The 18216-nt window shown below is 44.1% G+C and overlaps 1 protein-coding gene across 1 annotated transcript in view; it reads left to right on the forward strand.

Annotated features, from left to right (window-relative positions):
* DDHD2 (DDHD domain containing 2) overlaps positions 1-18216 on the forward strand; it is a 65353-nt gene that overhangs the window by 20855 nt on the left and 26282 nt on the right. Inside the window, exons 4-11 of the mRNA XM_073622345.1 lie at positions 1511-1600; positions 5666-5786; positions 6154-6243; positions 7785-7926; positions 9881-10089; positions 12953-13023; positions 15893-16015; positions 16433-16528. Of these exons, the coding sequence (XP_073478446.1) occupies positions 1511-1600; positions 5666-5786; positions 6154-6243; positions 7785-7926; positions 9881-10089; positions 12953-13023; positions 15893-16015; positions 16433-16528 (942 nt within the window). The remainder of the gene's footprint in view (positions 1-1510; positions 1601-5665; positions 5787-6153; positions 6244-7784; positions 7927-9880; positions 10090-12952; positions 13024-15892; positions 16016-16432; positions 16529-18216) is intronic.

Raw genomic sequence — 18216 nt, forward strand, 5'->3', positions numbered from 1 at the left:
TAATTTTACAGCCATTTCTAAACCTCTGTTTTCACTTTGTCATTATGGGGTACTTAGTTTAGATTAATGAGCAAAAAATAGATTTAAACAACTGTACTATCAGGCTGCAGCATAAAATTGAAAAAAAGTTAAGGCGGTCTGAATACTTTATGAATGCACTGTATTTTAAATGCTTACTTGTAGTATTTTTCCTTTCCATAAATTATTTTTTTTCACTTACAATTTAATAAAAGAGGTAATACTTACCTGTTCTGTGCAATGATATTGCACAGAAAGGTCACTTCCCCCTCTTCTGGTAGTCAGCTTCATGCTCCTTGAGGTGCCTTTTGTAGCAAGCTGGGTGCAAGGAGGCCATTTGTGCTCACTTCCAAGCTGAGCTGTGTACGTCTATAGACACATACATCGCCTTGCCCCTGCTCCATCCTCACAGGAGTGTTACTGTGAGAGCAGAGTTGAGGGGAGCAGTGCTGGAGCCAGACACAGCACTGGAGGTGACATGGATCCAGGTGAGTGTTTAACGATGGGGTGGATAGGACACGTAGTGGGGCTTCTTTTACCCTAATGCAGAGAATTAAGGTTACACATGTTCAGACTTTAGTACTTCTTTAAGGTCAAAAAGTCCAGCCAGTGTGCCTAAAACCCAGCTCCAGCCAGAACCATCATTTAAGTTGTGGCTAGATTTGGAAAGGGTTAGAACCCTGCCATAAATGTATTACTCTCTCTATTCCCTATTGGGGGAATTTCTTTTAACTTCCTGCCTGTACAATACTGCAGCATCCCATCACATGACTGTGAAATGCAACCACAGCCTAACACTAATGTGTTAGCAAGACTGTAGGCAGTGATGGCGAACCTTGGCACCCCAGATGTTTTGGAACTACATTTCCCATGATGCTCATGCACTCTGCTGTGTAGTTGAGCATCATGGGAAATGTAGTTGGGGTGCCAAGGTTTGCCATTACTGCTGTAGGGGATAATTGAAAAGGTGGTGCAAGAACAAGTGTTCATACTGAACTTCCATCAGCTAAAATCCAGGGCCATAGAAGATGAGATTACAGACTTCTACTGGAATTATAGTGGGGCATCTTTGGATGAAAACTGGAACCATTTATATGTCCTAGGAAATGTATCACTATTTTTTGTTGGCAGGCACATACATTTCACAATCAAACTTTTGCTCTAATACAGGGAGGGATTTGCTAAAACTGGAGCAGACAGCATCTGGTGCAGCTGTGCATAGTAACCAATCAGCTTCTAACTTCAGCTTGTTCAGTTGAGCTTTGACAATAAAACCTGGAAACTGTTTGGTTACTATGCACAGCTACACCAGATTCTGTGTGCTACGGTTTTAGTAACTCCCCCCAGTGTAGATGAAATGTCTCATTTAAATGTGTCTAGGGAGAGTACAGTTCTCATGTAATAACCATTGCCACTTGTATTAACTCTTGTGGCAAGAATGGATACACTAGGAAGATAAGATGGATTGTAATGTTTGATCGTGTTTGTGCAGACTGCCTACATGGAAGCAGTGGTCCTGAACGAATGGAAGAAGAGATTGGAATCTCCATCCAGAGACCTTGTTATTCTACATAACCCCAAGGTAAATGGAAAATTGTACTGTCAGCAATACTATACCCAGATCTTCATCATTCTGTGAGAATACTGAAGTGGTACTTGGTGGGAGGATGTGTGCTCTTCTTAAAAGGAACGAGGCAGGATAGAATGTGCAAGCTCTGGGACAGTTCTTCCTGTCCTCTCTGTACCACATAGTCACTAAGCTGGAACAAGCTTTATGCACTGGAACTATATTTCTTGATGGGTTCATTGGAAAGGGTTAGTTCACCCAAATTTGATATTTCCACTTTAGACTGGAGTCTTGAGATTTGAGTCACCCACTTGCTCTTTATATCTCTTGGAGGCCTTACTGCTATAATACCCCAGACTTTCTGCCCCTATAAACTGTATTTCATCATATAGGACACACAAAGCACAATGTAAAGAGAGAAGAACATGGAGGGTGCAGATGTTTTAAAGTGTTAATGAGCAAAACAACAATCTTTCACTTACAGTTAGGGTAACATCTGTGAGCAGTCATAGGGTCTCAACAGTGTGATGTGCACTCACCGGCCACTTTATTAGGTACACCTGTTCAATTGCTTGGTAACACAAGTTGCTAATCAGCCAATCACATGGCAGCAAGACGTAGTGAAGACGATTTGCTGAAGTTCAAACTGAACATCAGAATGAGGAAGAAAGGGGATTTAAGTAATTTTAAATGTGGCATGGTTGTTGGTGGCAGACGGGCTGGTCTGAGTATTTCAAAAGCTGATCTTCTGGGATTTTCACACACAACCATCTGTAGGGTTTACAGAGAATGGTCTAAAAAAGAGAAAATATCCAGTGAGCGGAAGTTGTGTGGAGGAAAATGCCTTGTTGTTGTCAGAGGAGAATGGGCAGACTGGTTTGAGATGATAGAAATGCAACAGTAACTCAAATAACCACTTGTTACAACCAAGGTATGCAGAATACCATCTCTGAACGCACAACACATTGAATCTTGAAACAGATGAGCTACAGCAGCAGTAAGTCAATTCCGGGTGCCACTCCTGTCAGCTAAGAACATGAGACTGAGGCTACAATTTGCACAGGCTCACCAAAATTGGACAATAAAAGATTGGAAAAACGTTGCCTGGTCTGACAAGTCTTGATTTCCGTTGCAACATTCAGATGGTAGGGTCAGAATTTGTCATAAACAACATGAAATCATGGATCCATCCTGCCTTGTATCAACAGTTCAGGCTGGTGGTGTAATGGTGTGGGGGATATTTTCTTGGCACACTTTGGGCCCCTTAGTACCAATTGAGCATTGTCAAAACACCACGGCCTGCCTGAGTATTGTTGCTGACCATGTCCATCCCTTTATGACTACAGTGTACTCATCTTCTGATGGCTCCTTCCAGCAGGATAATGCACCATGTCACAAAGCTCAGATCATCTCACCACTGGTTTCTTGAACATGACAATGAGGTCACTGTACTCCAATGGCCTCCACACTCACCAGATTTCAATCCAATAGCACACCTTTGGGATGTGGTGAAACGGGAGATTCGCAACATGGACGTGCAGCCGACAAATCTGAAGCAACTGTGTGATGTTATCATGTCAATATGGACCAAAATCTCTGAGGAATGTTTCCAACATCTTGTTGAATCTATGCCACTATGAATTAAGGCAGTTCTGAAGGCAAAAGGGGGTGCAATCCGGTACTAGCAAGGTGCACCTAATGAAGTGGCCGGTGAGTGTATAATACGGCACCCTGAGCTTTAGCAGCTATTAGACTGTACCCAGTAATGTCGGCACTATCATGCCGGACTTCATTATAGCAGGGGAATGCTATTTTTGAAGCTTCCACCAGAGGGAGTCAACAGTGAGTTAACAGAAGATTACGAGTAAAACAACTACTGGAAAAATTAAAGTGATTGTAAAGGCTTGTGTTTTTTTTTTTTTTAAATAACAAACATGTCATACCTCCTCTGTGCAGTTGGTTTTGCACAGAGCAGTCTGGATCCTCCTCTTCTTGGGTCCCTCTTCACTGCTCCTAGCCCCTCTTTCCTTTTGTGTCCCCTCAGCCAGCAGGTTGCTACAGGGGGCACCCAAGCCGAGTTAGAGCTCCGTGTATCCATTCAGACACGGTGCCCGACCTGGCCCCACCCCCTCTCTCCTCTGGTTGGCTGACTGACTTTGATTGACAGCCGTGGGAGCCAATGACGCCGCTGCTTTGTCTCAGCCAATCAGGAGGAGTGTCCTGGATGGCTGAGGGGATCGTGGTCATCGCAGGAGAGAGAAGGGGCTCAGTTAGGTAAATATGGGATGCTCTGGGGTGGCTGCTACACACAAAAAGTTTTTTTATCCTAATGCATAGAATGCTTTAAGATTAGGGGTGCGCTGAATGGAAATTTTGGTACCGAAAATTAGGGATGCACTAGGGCGAACCGAAAATGACAGTTTTAAAAATATATTTAAATTTTTATACACTGTATAATTGTATCATTGGACATTTTAATTAATATAATCAATTTAAATTAATATGAATTTATTGTTGGCCATTATTGGCACCTTTTAATGCAAGAAAGGTCAAGAAAAATGCAGTCTGCAGTCTCTGACCATCTCTTGTATCATGTGCTCAGTCTCTGACCATCTCTTGTATCATGTCCTCAGTCTCTGACCATCTCTTGTATCATCTCCTCAGTCTCTGACCATCTCTGGTATCATCATCTCCTCAGTCTCTGACCATCCATGGTATCAACTCCTCAGTCTCTGACCATCTCTTGTATCATGTCCTCAGTCTCTGACCATCTCTTGTATCATGTCCTCAGTCTCTGACCATCTCTTGTATCATGTCCTCAGTCTCTGACCATCTCTTGTATCATGTCCTCAGTCTCTGACATCTCTTGTATCATGTCCTTAGTCTCTGACCATCTCTTGTATCATGTCTGCAATCTCTTACTTAAACTTAACACTGCTAATAGTGTTAGCAAAATTTCCATTTGGTGCACCTCTAGCAGACATGATACAGGAGATGGTCAGAGACTGCAGACATGATACAAGAGATCAATGCAGCCTCACCAGTGCCCGTTAGATGCAGCCTGCCTGTGCCCATCATGCAGCCTCACCAGTGCCTGTGAAAGCAGCCTCTCACCAGTGCCAGTATATGCAGTCTGCCTATGCCCGTCATGCAGCCTCTCACCAGTGCCAGTGTAGGAAGTGCCGTTTATCAGTTTTTCCTCTACTCACGCTGACAGGTGTGAGTAGAGGAGAGACGATCAGCTGCTCTCCTGACAGAGGGGGGGGTCTGCGCTGATAATTGGCGCACTGATTATCAGTGCAGACCCATCGAGGATGCCCACCAGGGATGCTCACTAGGGATGGCACTCTGTGCCCATCGGTGATGCCTGCCAGTGCTTCCTGATCAGTGCCATCTATCAGGGCCACCTATCAGTGCCCATCAGTGCTGCATATAAGTGCCTCATCATCAGTGCCAACCAGTACTGCCTTATCAGTCCTTATCGGTGAAGGAGAAAACATACTTACTTACAAAGTTTTGTAACAAACAAAGAAAAACTTTTATTTTTTTCAAAACTGTCAGTCTTTTTTTATTTGTAGTGCAAAAAATAAAAACTCCAGTGGTGATGAAATACCACCAAAAGAAAGCTCTATCTGTGGGGAAAAAATGATAAAAATTTTGTTTGGGTAAAGTGTTGCATGACCGCGCAATTGTCATTCAAAATGTGACAGCGCTAAAAGCTGAAAAATGGACTGGGCAGGAAGGGGGTGAATGTGCCCGGAACCCGGAAGTGGTTAATCTGCTATTTTTTTTTCTTTTGGAATATAAAAGAGTATCCCAACTGGCCGTTGCATAGTGGCAATCTGAGACTTGCTCTCAGCTGTAGTGAGCTCATTTGTAAACTGAAGCCTTCAATGTGCAGGTACTGCAGCAACTGAACATTTTTCAGAAATGCACCTAGGTTTATGTAGGTTCACCCTTAGTGGAGTGCCCTGCAAATGATCACTTGGTGGATCATTACACTGCATTTAGCTGACTCCTTAAAGGTTTGCACATCTACTTTCATTTGTTCAGCTTTACTTTTCTTTTTTCAATGTTCAGCTTATGGTGCACTACCAGCCATCAGGAGCCATGGATGATTGGGGAGCCACACCAAGTGAACAAGGCCGACCCCGGACAGTGAAGAGAGGGGTGGAAAACATTGCTGTAGAAATTCCTCAAGGTAACATTGGTTTTAAATGTAATGCTTATAATTTCATCACTAGATGCTTTATGGAGTAAATAATACTCAAATTTTGTGAGTACTGTATTTGGGGCATTTTACAGGTCGGTACCTACAAATTCATCAGGTGCCTCTTCTAATAAAAATACAACTGTGCCTTTAATTTAGTAGATTTGCAAACTTTTTCTTTGTTTTAAGGCTGTAATAAACTGGTGCAGTTCTACTTCTGACCACTAGTGGGGGACAAAGTATACTATACTTCATTTTCCTGTGGCTACCTTCCAGTGCTTGCATACTTTTGTTTCCCTAAATTCTCTCTTTCCATTAGCATATGTAATGTATGGTTTATACTTTTTTTTGTTTCCAGGTGAGCCAGCCCAGATCGATCACCTAGTGTTTATGGTCCATGGTATAGGACCAGCTTGTGATCTGCAATTTCGAAGTATTGTACAATGTGGTAAGTCAACACTGATTTCATCAGCTTAAAGCAAACCTGTACTGAGAAAGATATATGGGCTGGCAATTATGACCACCTTCGATAAAAAGCTAGTTGCCTAAAAAAAATTATAAAAAAAAAAAAAAAAAAAAGCTAATTGCCTAGTTGTCCCTGGTTTTGGAACAAGTACCGTATATACTCGAGTATAAGTCGAGTTTTTCAGCACATTTTTTTGTGCTAAAAGTACCCCCCTCGACTTATACTCGATTTTCCGAACCGACTTTGGGGCCCTGTATCTCAGGGCCACTTGGTGCTAGGAACCCCAAATTTGGTGTGCTAACCCAGTGGTCCATGACATATCCAAAGCTGGAGTTCCTAGCACCAAGTGGCCCCGAGATACAGGGCCCCAAAATCGGTTCGGAAAATGTCATTCTCTGCTGCAGAAAAATGCTTGACATTTTCTGAACCGATTTTGGGGCCCCGTATCTCAGGGCCACTTGGGGCTAGGAACCCCAAATTTGGTGTGCAAACCCAGTGGAACTGGTACCATATCATATCCAAAGCTGGGGTTCCTAGCACCAAGTAGCCCCGAGATAAAGGGCCCCAAAGTAGGTTTGTAAAATGTCATTCTCTGCTGCAGAAAAGTGCTTCACATTTTCTGAACCGATTTTTGGGGCCCTGTATCTTGGGGCCACTTGGTGCTAGAAACCCCAGCTTTGGATATTTTATGGTTGTAGTTCCACTGGGTTTGCACGCCAAATTTGGGGTTCCTAGCACTAAGTGGCCCCGAGATACGGGGCCCCAAAGTCGGTCAACTGTGTCCATCTGCAGCAATGTCATTTTGGGACCCTTTGGGTTCAGAGACCCCAAATTTTGGCTGCAGCTAGGGGGCATCTAGGAACCCTTAACTACCAAGTTTGAAGTTCGGGGGACCTATGGCTGCAAATGGACACAGTGAGGCATGCAAATGAGCACAATGAGGCTGCAAATGGGCATTGTTGACCCTCTTTTCCACTTACAGTAGCTGTGCATTTCTCACCCTCGTCTTATACTCGGGTCAATACGTTTTTCCCATTTTTTTGTGGTAAATTAGAGCCTCGACTTATACTCAGAACGACTTATACTCGAGTATATACGGTATGATAACTGACTTTGCAATGACTTCAGTGGTTGTATACTTGGTCCAGGCCATATTTGGAGTCTATCACCTGGACCAAGTATACAACAACTGAAGTCATTGTAAAGTCAGTTTTCATACTTGCTCCAGTCACTCGGAAGATATGAGAGGCAAGGTACCTAGCATTTTCAGAAGCAAGACCCTCATGACTGCCTTCATATTTGTGTAGTGATAAAAAGCTTTTTTCAATGGAAGCTAATTCTACTCTTGGCAACCTATCAATTGGTTTTCTTGTTCTAAACTGCTCTTGAAACATGACCAGAATCAGATTTCTTCGAGTGACACATTTATTTTGTTATTTGCTGCCAAGAGCTTCCAGTTTAGTAGTTCACCTTATTGTCATTGTTCTATATGTGACTGTGATTTGTCTGTCTTCCTCTTGCAGTAAATGATTTCCGGCTTGTTTCTCTCAATTTGATGCATGCTCACTTTAAGAAGGCCCAGGAGCAAGAGCAGATTGGCCGAGTGGAATTCTTCCCTGTAAATTGGCACAGTGCTCTCCACGCTGATGCCACTGGTGTAGACAGGTATGGCCGTGACTGCTGTTGGGTTTAAATACAAATATCTTGTGAAAAAGCACAGTAGAGTCAGGTGAATGTGATTTTATTTCACTTAGTGGCCACTCTGTTGGGTAGACCTGCTGCATCAAAATACATAGAATATGCAGATTTGATCAAGCCATAGATCAGTGGTCGCCAACCTTTCAGACCTCACGAACCACTAAACTCACAATTTTGAATCTCGCGGACCACTAACATGAATTTTACATGCCTTATACACACAATGCTCCAGCTCTCTTCCCCCTCCCCCTGGATCACACTGCTGCCTTATACAGACTCATCATTGGATCTCACCTCTTCATCCAGCTCCTTGCTCCCTCCCTCCTCTGTAATCCGCATTGTAATCAGCATCTTCACCTCCCAATCTCCACACTAATCCCAGTGTCTACCTCACAGGAGCCAGACCTACATTGGAGGCATCGAGGATCAATGCGCATTAACAGTATTGACTGTCAGCATGCATTGAAAACAACTCTGGAAACAACATTGGGCGGTATACATCTACCACAATGTTGATTTGCGGAAGAACCCCTGGAGACCACCAAAATTGTCTTGTGGACCATCAGTGGTCTATATCAAAACAAAACCCAGAAAAAATCCCAGCTCAAATTTTCTTTGGTTTTTTTATGACATGCGTCACCCTTCCATGTGCTCCTTGCTGCGAAGGCCAGTTATAGTTGAGGGCAGTGGCTATTTGTTTGTACCATCAGTGGTTCACTGACCACTGGTTTACAACTGCTGCCATAGTCAATGTTGATGGGGGAATCCTTGCTGCATTTCTATTGTGTTCTGCCAGCAGGAAGCCTTCCTGGCCGACAGAACACAATGATCACATCACTGCTAGCGGCTATAGCCGGTGGCAGTAATGGCTTGTAAAAAATCCAACAGGCTGTTTGTACCCAAATCGGTCGATGGATCGCCTTGGGCACAGCCAGCCTGCCCATAGATGGATCAAATCTTGGTCGGTCTCTGCTGAACCGGCCGAGGTCCGATCTATTTATGTCTGGCTTTAGTGTCAGTTCTGTAAGTGAAAACTCCTTGTTAATGAGAGAGGTCAGAGGTGACTGGCCAGACGTGTTGAAGTGGACAAGAAAACTGCAACTGCTACCACTTTTTACACCAGTTTCAGAAAAACATCTGTAAACACACAACACATTGAACCTTAAATTGGATGGGCTAAAGAAGCACCACACTGGGTTCCACTGCTGCCAGCTAAGTACTAGGAAATGAAGCTATAATGGGCATAGGATCACCAGAACTGAAGACAGAAAAATGTGGTGTGGTCTAACAAACCTTCATCACTCCTGTGGACAGCAGGGTCAGAATTTGATGTGTGCAGTATGAATCCACAGAACTGCCCTGTGTAGTGTTTGACTGTTGGTGTCACTGCAACAATGCATTACATTATATTCGTGAATAGACCACAATATCTATGAAACATTTGCAGCAACTTGTTGTATACATGCCGATAGAAGCTGTTCTAAAGCAGAAGTATAGTACCAATTGTGGAACAGGCTGTGTGTGTCTCTTATGCAATAAAAGCTACTCCTGTTCTCAAAAGTGTACATTCCTGGGATGCCTTGATGCTAAGATATGTGTGCATGCGCAGAAGTTACATCATACCGGTCTTGCCTGTCAAGATGCTGCACCCGCTCCCTCATCGACCATGATGTCAATGTCGATGAGGGAGCTTGTGAACACCGCATCGCTGGAGGGAGAGGTAAGTCTTGGGGTCTTTTTGGGGTCTTTAGTTCTGTTCAAAGTCAGATAGGTTCTCTTGTACTTAATACCTAATGTAGTGGCCCTGAGAGCCCATTTTAATGATTTTAGAATTATTTTCATAGTACTGTGACTCTCTGCAGAGTTTCTTGCATTTTGTAGATGTGCAGTGACCTCGTAAACTGTACTTCTATCTCTGCAGGGACATCCAAAGGATTACACTTCCCAGCATCGGTCGACTCCGTCAGTTCACTAATGAGACGCTCTTAGACCTGTTCTTTTATAACAGTCCAACATATTGCCAAACCATTGTCAATACAGTGTGTGGGGAGATGAATCGTATATACCGACTTTTTCTGGAACGGAATCAGGGATTCAAGGGAAAGGTTTCGGTAACTGGACACAGCCTTGGTAAGTAACAAATTTAAAGCACGGTTGATGTCTACTAATTCATTGGTGACTAAAGTCCCGTACATATGGGCAGAAAGTTTGGAGACATTTGCAGGTTCAAAACGGCCGACATTCTGCCCGTGTGTATGTTTGGCCGGCTTCTGTCGAACGTGCATGCTGGAAAACTAGCAGCTGTCCGACTCCCGATTAGCGCTCTCAGCCAATGGCAGAATGCGCTGATCGGATTGTTCTGGCTGGGGGGCCATCCCCTGTCAACAGCTCAGCGGGGGAGATCGCTGGACTAAGCTCGCATTGTAAGTACAGTGTCTCCGACCAGACCTGTCAATTTTTTTCCATGCAAACCTCTGAGTTGCGCAAAAAAAAAAAAAACTGTTAGTGTGTACCCGGCTTTACTTTTCTTATTTCATTTGTGGGTTGGTACTCTTAAAGGGTTGGTTCACCTTTACCATGAAACTGCCTATGCAGATAAGGGAGGTCTGTAGATAAAAACAAACTGCTTAAATTTAATACAATTGAATAATGCACTTGCTATAGCTGTAGGCCTGACCTGAAAGCTTCCAGGACGTTGCTAAGTGAGGCCTAGCTATTATTGTTCACCTTCAGTATCACCGAAGCAAACTCTTTCTCTGATTCAAACCTCCTCACATGCACTTTTTCTCCCCTGATGGAGTAGTTCTTATCTCAGAGAGTGAATGCTCAATCGTGTGATGGTGAAGGTGAACAGTAATAGCTGGGCCTCATTTTGCAATGTCTTAGCAACGTCCTGGGAGTTTTCAGGTCAGGCTTCATGAGGTACTTAAATGGCCTACACCTATAGCAAGAGCATTATTATTTAGACTAATCTGCACAGTTTGTTTTTATCTTCAGACACCCCTTAAAGTGATTGTAAAGCTACTTTTTAAATTTTTTTTGAAATAACAAACATGTCATACTTGCCTCCACTGTGCAGGTTGTTTTGCACAGAGTGGCCCTCTTCGTATAACCCCCTAGGAAAAGCGGTCTCCGGGGGGGTTACCCTGCGGGCGCGCTCTCGAGTCCAGCATTCGGCGGTTATTGACGCCGAATGTAGGACTTGGCCCAAACCCCCCGCGTCATTGGATTTGATTGACAGCAACGGGAGCCAATGGCTGCGCTGCTATCAATCTATCCAAGCAAGAGCCGAGAACCCTAGGCAGAGGAAGAGCGTGTCTCTGCCGTGGGAAATTCCAGGGCTCAGGTGAGTAAAACGGGAGTTTTTTTTATATAGGTAAGGGGCGGAGCCACCTGGCAACGTCACCTGGTGGCACCGTCCCCTTGTGACGTTGCCAACCCAGCATGCACTGGTCCGTGGCATCAGAAGGGGGCGGTGCCACCAGGTGACATAGCCAGGTGGTGGCCCCCGCCCCTTGCCTATATAAGAACTGTCAAACGGCATAGCCTGCAGTAGGCGGCCAGCCTTCATAGACGACGGAAGTGGTTTTTATTTTGTATTTTTGGATGCGGCGGGCAGCGTGATGGATGATGGATTTACATCGGGGGACACTATTTTTTATTTTTTAATAAAGATATCGTCAAAAATTGTGCGTGTTTTTTTTTTTTTTATTAACTTTTGACACTTTTTTGGTGAATGCCTAGGGGTACTATGTACTCCATACTCATTCACATAGGGGGCGCCGTGATCTGGGGTCCCCCTTGTTAAGGGGGCTTCCAGATTCCGATAAGCCCCCCCTGTCCAAAGCACCCACTCCCCATGTTGAGGGCATGTGGCCTGGTATGGTTCAGGAGGAGGGGGGCCCTCGCTCGCTTGTCCCCCCTTTCCTGACCCGCCAGGCTACATGCCCGGATAAGGGTATGGTATGGATCATTTTTAAAATGTTGCATTGATACATGTCCCCCAGGGCAATACCCATACCCCCATACCCCTTTTATGGCCAATTACTTGCATATAAGCTTTCAAAATGGGCACTTTTAATTTTTCCTGTTCAGCCCCATAGACTTTAATGTTGTTCGCCGTTCAGGTTAGAACTTTTCCCCTGTTCGGGAGTTCTGGTGCGAACCGATTAGGGAGGTGTTCGGCCCATCTCTACTTATGAGTCACAAGGCCAAAATTGCAATCGAATGCGTAGACCTCCTATTCATTAGTTAAGTGTTTGTTCCTTTATTCTAATAGTCTTACAGGCTCCCAGTGGATCCCTTGTATACTTATAATATATGGTTTGATTCTTATCTATTTATAGGCTAATCTAACTGAAAGCGATCAGCACTGACCTGAACTGTGAAATCTGTAAATACAAGCAACTTTTAAATCCACTTGTATCTGTACTCGCTATGCCCATACCCATTCCCATTCTCAAAGCTTGGTTGTACCACTGCTATATTTAAAAAAAAAATTAAAAATGCGGCGGCCGGACTATAGAAAACGAGCATAATTAGAAACTGATAGGGACTGTGCCCTTCACAGAGAGTACCTGTGCCATTCCATAAGCTTTTCAGAAAAACTGCCCCTAGATTGTGGCATACTGAAGACTTGTCGGAGAGAATGCCCCCAGACTGCACCATACCCCATGCTGGCCGCTGGAGCATTGTCATCGACCCGGAGCAAGATCACACGGGGAAGCCAAATGGATAAATGCATTCTTCCCAGTTGAAACTGCAGTTATGCAGTTAAGTTTTCACTTACACTTACTATCACATACAGTTTATGGCGGCGCTTTCGGCACAGCTTTGTGGCAATTCTTACATTTAGTTTAACGTTCAGTTTGTAGTTGGGCATGATTTTCAAAAGCTGTTTAATTGTGTGTAGTAGACTTTTTCTGCTTCATTATTGTGTGTTGTGTAAAGTGTTTTTCTATTAAAACTGCTGCTATGTGTTCCCTTTATACAGGATCACTCATACTATTTGATATGCTGACTAACCAGAATGATCCCTCCCTCAGAAATCACCAGAGAGTAAAGGTATATTTTCGGTTTTCTTTGTTTTCTCTATACTATCTGATTATTATTTCTCCCTCCACTTTGTAGATTAGTGGAGTTCCATTCTCTTATAATTTACTAAGCCACAGCATGTGTGTTCTTTACTGGCCTCTAGTTCTAGATATTTAATATCTCTGCTTGGATTCTTCCCAAAGGAGGACAAGGTGGGTATATAGAACAAGGGCTTTGTTTAGGGATTATAATTTGTAATAGTCAGGGACTATTTCATTTTTGGGTTTCATTTTGGGGTGAGGTGTTGTAAACTCTCGAGGTTTTTCACCTTAATGCATTTTCTGCATTAAGGTGAAAAACCTGTGCTGTAGCTGCCCCCCAGAGCCCCCCTTTTTCTTACCTGAACCCAATCGTTCCAGTGCTGAGCACGAGCCCAGCAGCTCCAGCCACTGTCTCGGATCCTTATTGGATAGATTGATAGCAGCAGGAGCCATTGGCTCCCGCTGCTGTCAGTCAAATCCAGCGGCGGGGGGGGTGGGGCCGAGTCCTGCTGTCTGTGTCCATGGACGCAGCAGGGGGACTCATGAGCGCGCCTGCACAGTTCCCCCAGGGAATGCAGATCTCCATGGGGGCATCCGATGAAGAGGTGGAGCCAGGAGTGCTGATGGGGCACCCCAGAAGAGTAGAATTGGGGCTGCTCTGTGCAAAACCCTTGCACAGAGCAGGTAAGTATGTTTGTTATTTAAAAAAAAAAAAACCTTTACAACCACTTTAAGGCAGGAGGTTGAAGTAATCCTGTGCTTTGCCCAGACAGAGCAACATATCATCTTTAATTGCAACTCCATAAGCTGCACATACTGCTCTATTCAGACTCTAGTGGTGAAGAGAATTAGCCATAGGTAAGCTGAAGGTAATGACTTAAAGCTTGTCCGGGCTAAGGACTTTCTTCCGACCATCTTGTGACAGGTCTGTGTGATTGAGCAGGTGTTTCGTCAGATTGGGTGACCCGTCAGAATTTGTAATGGAAGTGACGTTCTATCACGGCCATCTTGGTACACCCTGCATTTTTGCCGCAGTAAGAAAACTGTGAGAAAGCGGCAAGTGGACATATTTGTACACCCACCAGAGTATTACATTTCACACTTATTTTTTACCAGTAAACTGAGCTTATATCATGAAATACGGTATTTATCAATCTGTCTGACTGTTTTGATATTGAATTGTAAAAGCAGCGGTGTACTGTCAGATTAGCAAACCTGTGAGATCAGCAGGCTTGCTGCTGCCTTTACAATTCAACATCAAAACAGTCAGACGGATTTCTAAATATTGTATTTCTCTATATAAGCTCAGTTTACTGGTAAAAATGACTGTGAAATGCAAGACTCCGGTGGGTGTACAAATATGTCTGCTTACTGCGGCCGAGGGTGTACCAACATGGCCGTGACGTAACGTCACTTCCGTTACAAAATCTGACAGGTCGCCTAATCTGACAAAACACAGGCAGCAATCATGTGGGAGGAAGGAAAGCGAGTGACATGCCCTCCATACTCAGAAGTACTGGGCACTTTCTGTGCTCAGTCAAATGGAACTGTAGAGGCACAAAGGGAAGGGAAGTATTTACTGATTGTAAGGCTGCCATTAAAGTGAATCAGTTGATTTGCTTTGCATGGGCAAAGAACATATTGAACTGTTAAAAGCAGACTTTAGGGGTTTAAGTTGATTTGTAGGGGTTAGAGATGACGTGTTGAGGGAAAGATGAATAATTCACGTGGAGGGATATTTACGTGATTGAGACTGCCTTTGTGGTCTGGATACTTAAAATGCGAGCTGCAAGATTTATGTTTGGCGCAGAGAAAATCACACCAACAATCAACAGCACTGGGGTCTTAAGCCGGACATACATGGATCAAAATTCAGCCGGTTCAGCAGGGAGCGGCCAAATTTATATCCATGTATTGGCACCCTGGTTGTACCAAAGTCGATTTATCGATCAATTTGGGTACAACCAGACTGTCGGGTTTTTCCTGAATGATCAGTGCCATCAGCTATTGCCAGCAACACTAATTATTGAATTTTGCCAACAGGAAAGTCTTCCTGCGCGCCCCACTGGCAGAACATTATAGCGCTGCAGGAGGGATTCCCCCATCAGCACTGAATATGTTGATGAGGGAATCAAGCGATTTTCATCCCTTCCACCCATGGTGGAAAGAAAGAAAATTGCATAATGTATGGCCTGCTTTAGTACCAACAGAGGACATATAACATTAGATTAGGGAAGTAGAAAAAAGGTGTGGGGAGCTGGATCTCTTAAAACAGTAGGTGTTTTCAGTAAGGTCTTAGCCCCCATTCATACCAGTGCGATTTGTAATGCAATTTGACATTTCCAAATCGCATGACATGTCGCACCCCATTGTCTACAATGGAACTGTTCGTATCGCCACAACTCATGTCGCAGTGATTATGAAAAAGGTTGCTGTACTACTTTTTGACGATTTCATTGTGACTTGCATAGACTTCTGTTAAATGAAGTCGCAAGCCGCAGTGAAATCAGCAGTGCAAATCGCACAAATGTGCGGCTTTGAAACTGTAATGAAGTAGCGTGATTTCAAAGCTGCACCAGTGTGAACCATGGCTTAAGCAGTACAGAGGGAATGATTATTGTTAGGCGACTTTCCCAGAAGTGGTGGCAGAAAATCATCTCTGCTGGAGTAGAGGCAGGGTGTGGAAGAAGGAAATTGGCTAAAACCGATTAACAGTATTGATTGCAGTTTCAATTTTATTTAGACTCCTGTATCCTAAAATTTGAGGGATCTTGAGGGTTAGTATGATTGCTCTAATGCAGTATGTACAGTATGAGAATAGTATGCCCTGCTGTTCTCACAGACATCCTTGTTTGTAGGCATCAGAACTGAGAGCAGAGGCACAGATGAGGAGGCAGACACTGAGGGACGTGCTGCAGGAACTGGACCTGACTGAACTCCTCAGTATGTTTGAGAAAGAAATGATGGATACAGAAGCTCTGGTAATTTCTTTATCATGTCTGGCCTATAGTGATGTGCTGCACTGATATATTTAAAATGGAAGATGCCCATCCTGCCTGGTTTCCAGAAACAGCTTATCGGCTGGGTTAAGTTTCCTTTGGTCAACACTGTTATCTTTTGATTTGGCTGACATGTTGGATGCCAACAAATAGTCAGACATGCAAGGTGATGCTTTGCAGGCATGTAGAAATGAAAAAAAAAATGGCAGCTGTAAAATTTCAATAGTAGCTCATGGCTGCTTTACACCCTTATATTGTCTCACCATATTAGCTATAATTGTAACAGTGATTATTCTCCCCACCATCCTGTGTCTAGGGACACCTGTACATGCATAGTGCTTCTGTTTGATGTTGTTGCTGCCTTGCATAGTGTTTGATTTGTATTACATTTGATTCTAGTCAATGTGCACAGAGCAAGACCTGAAAGATCTGGGTATCCCACTTGGACCAAGGAAGAAAATACTTCACCACATGCAACACAGAGAACAGATGAAGGTAACAGAGAATCTATCCAGGCTGGTCCTGTACAGATAGTTCCGTCTTCAGACATAACATGCTGTATCCTCCCATTTGAATCACTCTGGCGTGACCCACAGTCTTCTCCTAATCATGGCTGATGGGACATTGTAGTGTAAATGCTGTGAAAGGCTTTATGTTTCTTTCCTACGGAGGAATTGTGGTTGGAATGCACACAGATTTTCCAACATTTGCACAATAACAAACTTTAAAGTGATTGTAAAGGCTTGTTTTTTTTTTGTTTTTGTTTTTTTGGTTTTTTTTTTTTAAAATAACAAACCTGTTATTCTTACCTCTTCTGTGCAGTTGGTTTTGCACAGAGCAGTCTGGATCCCCTCTTCTCGGGTCCCTCTTCGCTGCTCCTAGCCCCTCCCTCCTTTGTGTGCCCCTCAGCCAGCAGCTTGCTACAGGGGGCACCACAAGGCAGAGTCAGAGCTTCGTGTATCCATTCAGACACAGAGCCCCGCCCTCATCCCCTGATTGGCTGACTGACTGATTGACAGCTGTGGGAGCCAATGGCTCCGCTACTCTGTCTCAGCCAATCAGGAGGAGTGTCCTGGTTGGCTGTGGAGATCGTGGACATCACTGGAGAGAGATGGAGCTCAGGTAGGTAATTAGGGGGGGCTGCTACACACAGAAGGTTTTTTATCTTAATGCATAGAATGCATTAAGATAAAAAGCCTTCTGCCTTTACAACTCCTTTAACTGTGCAATGCATGGAAGTGCTAGATATCGCTAGTTACCACTGTCGAGGAAACCTTCACACAGCTCACTTGTTGCTTCAAGCTGTTAACCTTGTCTGCTGCCATCCTTAAAGAGGGGCTCTATTCTGGAAGAAAAATTTACAAGTCAGCAGCTACATATACTGGGATCCCACAATGTCAGCACTCTAAACTGATTTAAGCAAGCGCCATCATTGTAATTAAGGGAAACCAGTTTCCTACTGTGCATGCACGAGCCTTGCTGCGCTTTCTGAATGGTCCCGCCGTGTTCTGGGAACCCGTGTGAGTCCCACAGGAAAGTGGGGGAAGGAGGAGGGGCCAGAAATGCTCATAGATCGATGTGGCGATCTTATCCGGAAGTGGAAGCAGGTTCCTGTCAAAACCAGGCACCCACTCCAACCCCCCCCCCCCCCCCCCCCCAAAAAAAAATAGCCAAATGTGACAGGGGAGGGTGTGAGCAAGCGGACCATGACTCCTGCCCTGCAGTCCTGCCGAATACCACCGCACACATCTACCATCTCTGTGTTTTGATACCAGCATGTATATAAACATCACAGAGACCTCCGATTTGAAAGTCTTCTGATCTACTACACCAGTGGTTCTATCTGTAGGATCCAACTTCATGCATGGGATTGGGCATCCAGAGCCTCAGTGGTGTCTACTCTCCCCCGCTTGCTGTTACCCATACCTCTCTGTGTTTGGAGTTTAAGCTTTGTAAGACATTACTTTGGAAGGCTGGGCAGAAGAATAAAATTCAAACGTTTTTAATTCCAGTATGGCATACTTATGCATACCACTATTTAACTGACTAGTTGTGATACTCCTCATACCCCTGATGAAGGAGATTTGGTTTCTCTGAAACGTGTCGGGTGGAGGAAGACATATTGTATCAACCGTCACAGTCTTTACAGTTGGTGTAATAACAGCTTTCAGGCCATGCCTTTT

This window comes from Aquarana catesbeiana, linkage group LG03 (assembly GCF_042186555.1).
Source record: "Aquarana catesbeiana isolate 2022-GZ linkage group LG03, ASM4218655v1, whole genome shotgun sequence".
Lineage (NCBI taxonomy): Eukaryota > Metazoa > Chordata > Amphibia > Anura > Ranidae > Aquarana > Aquarana catesbeiana.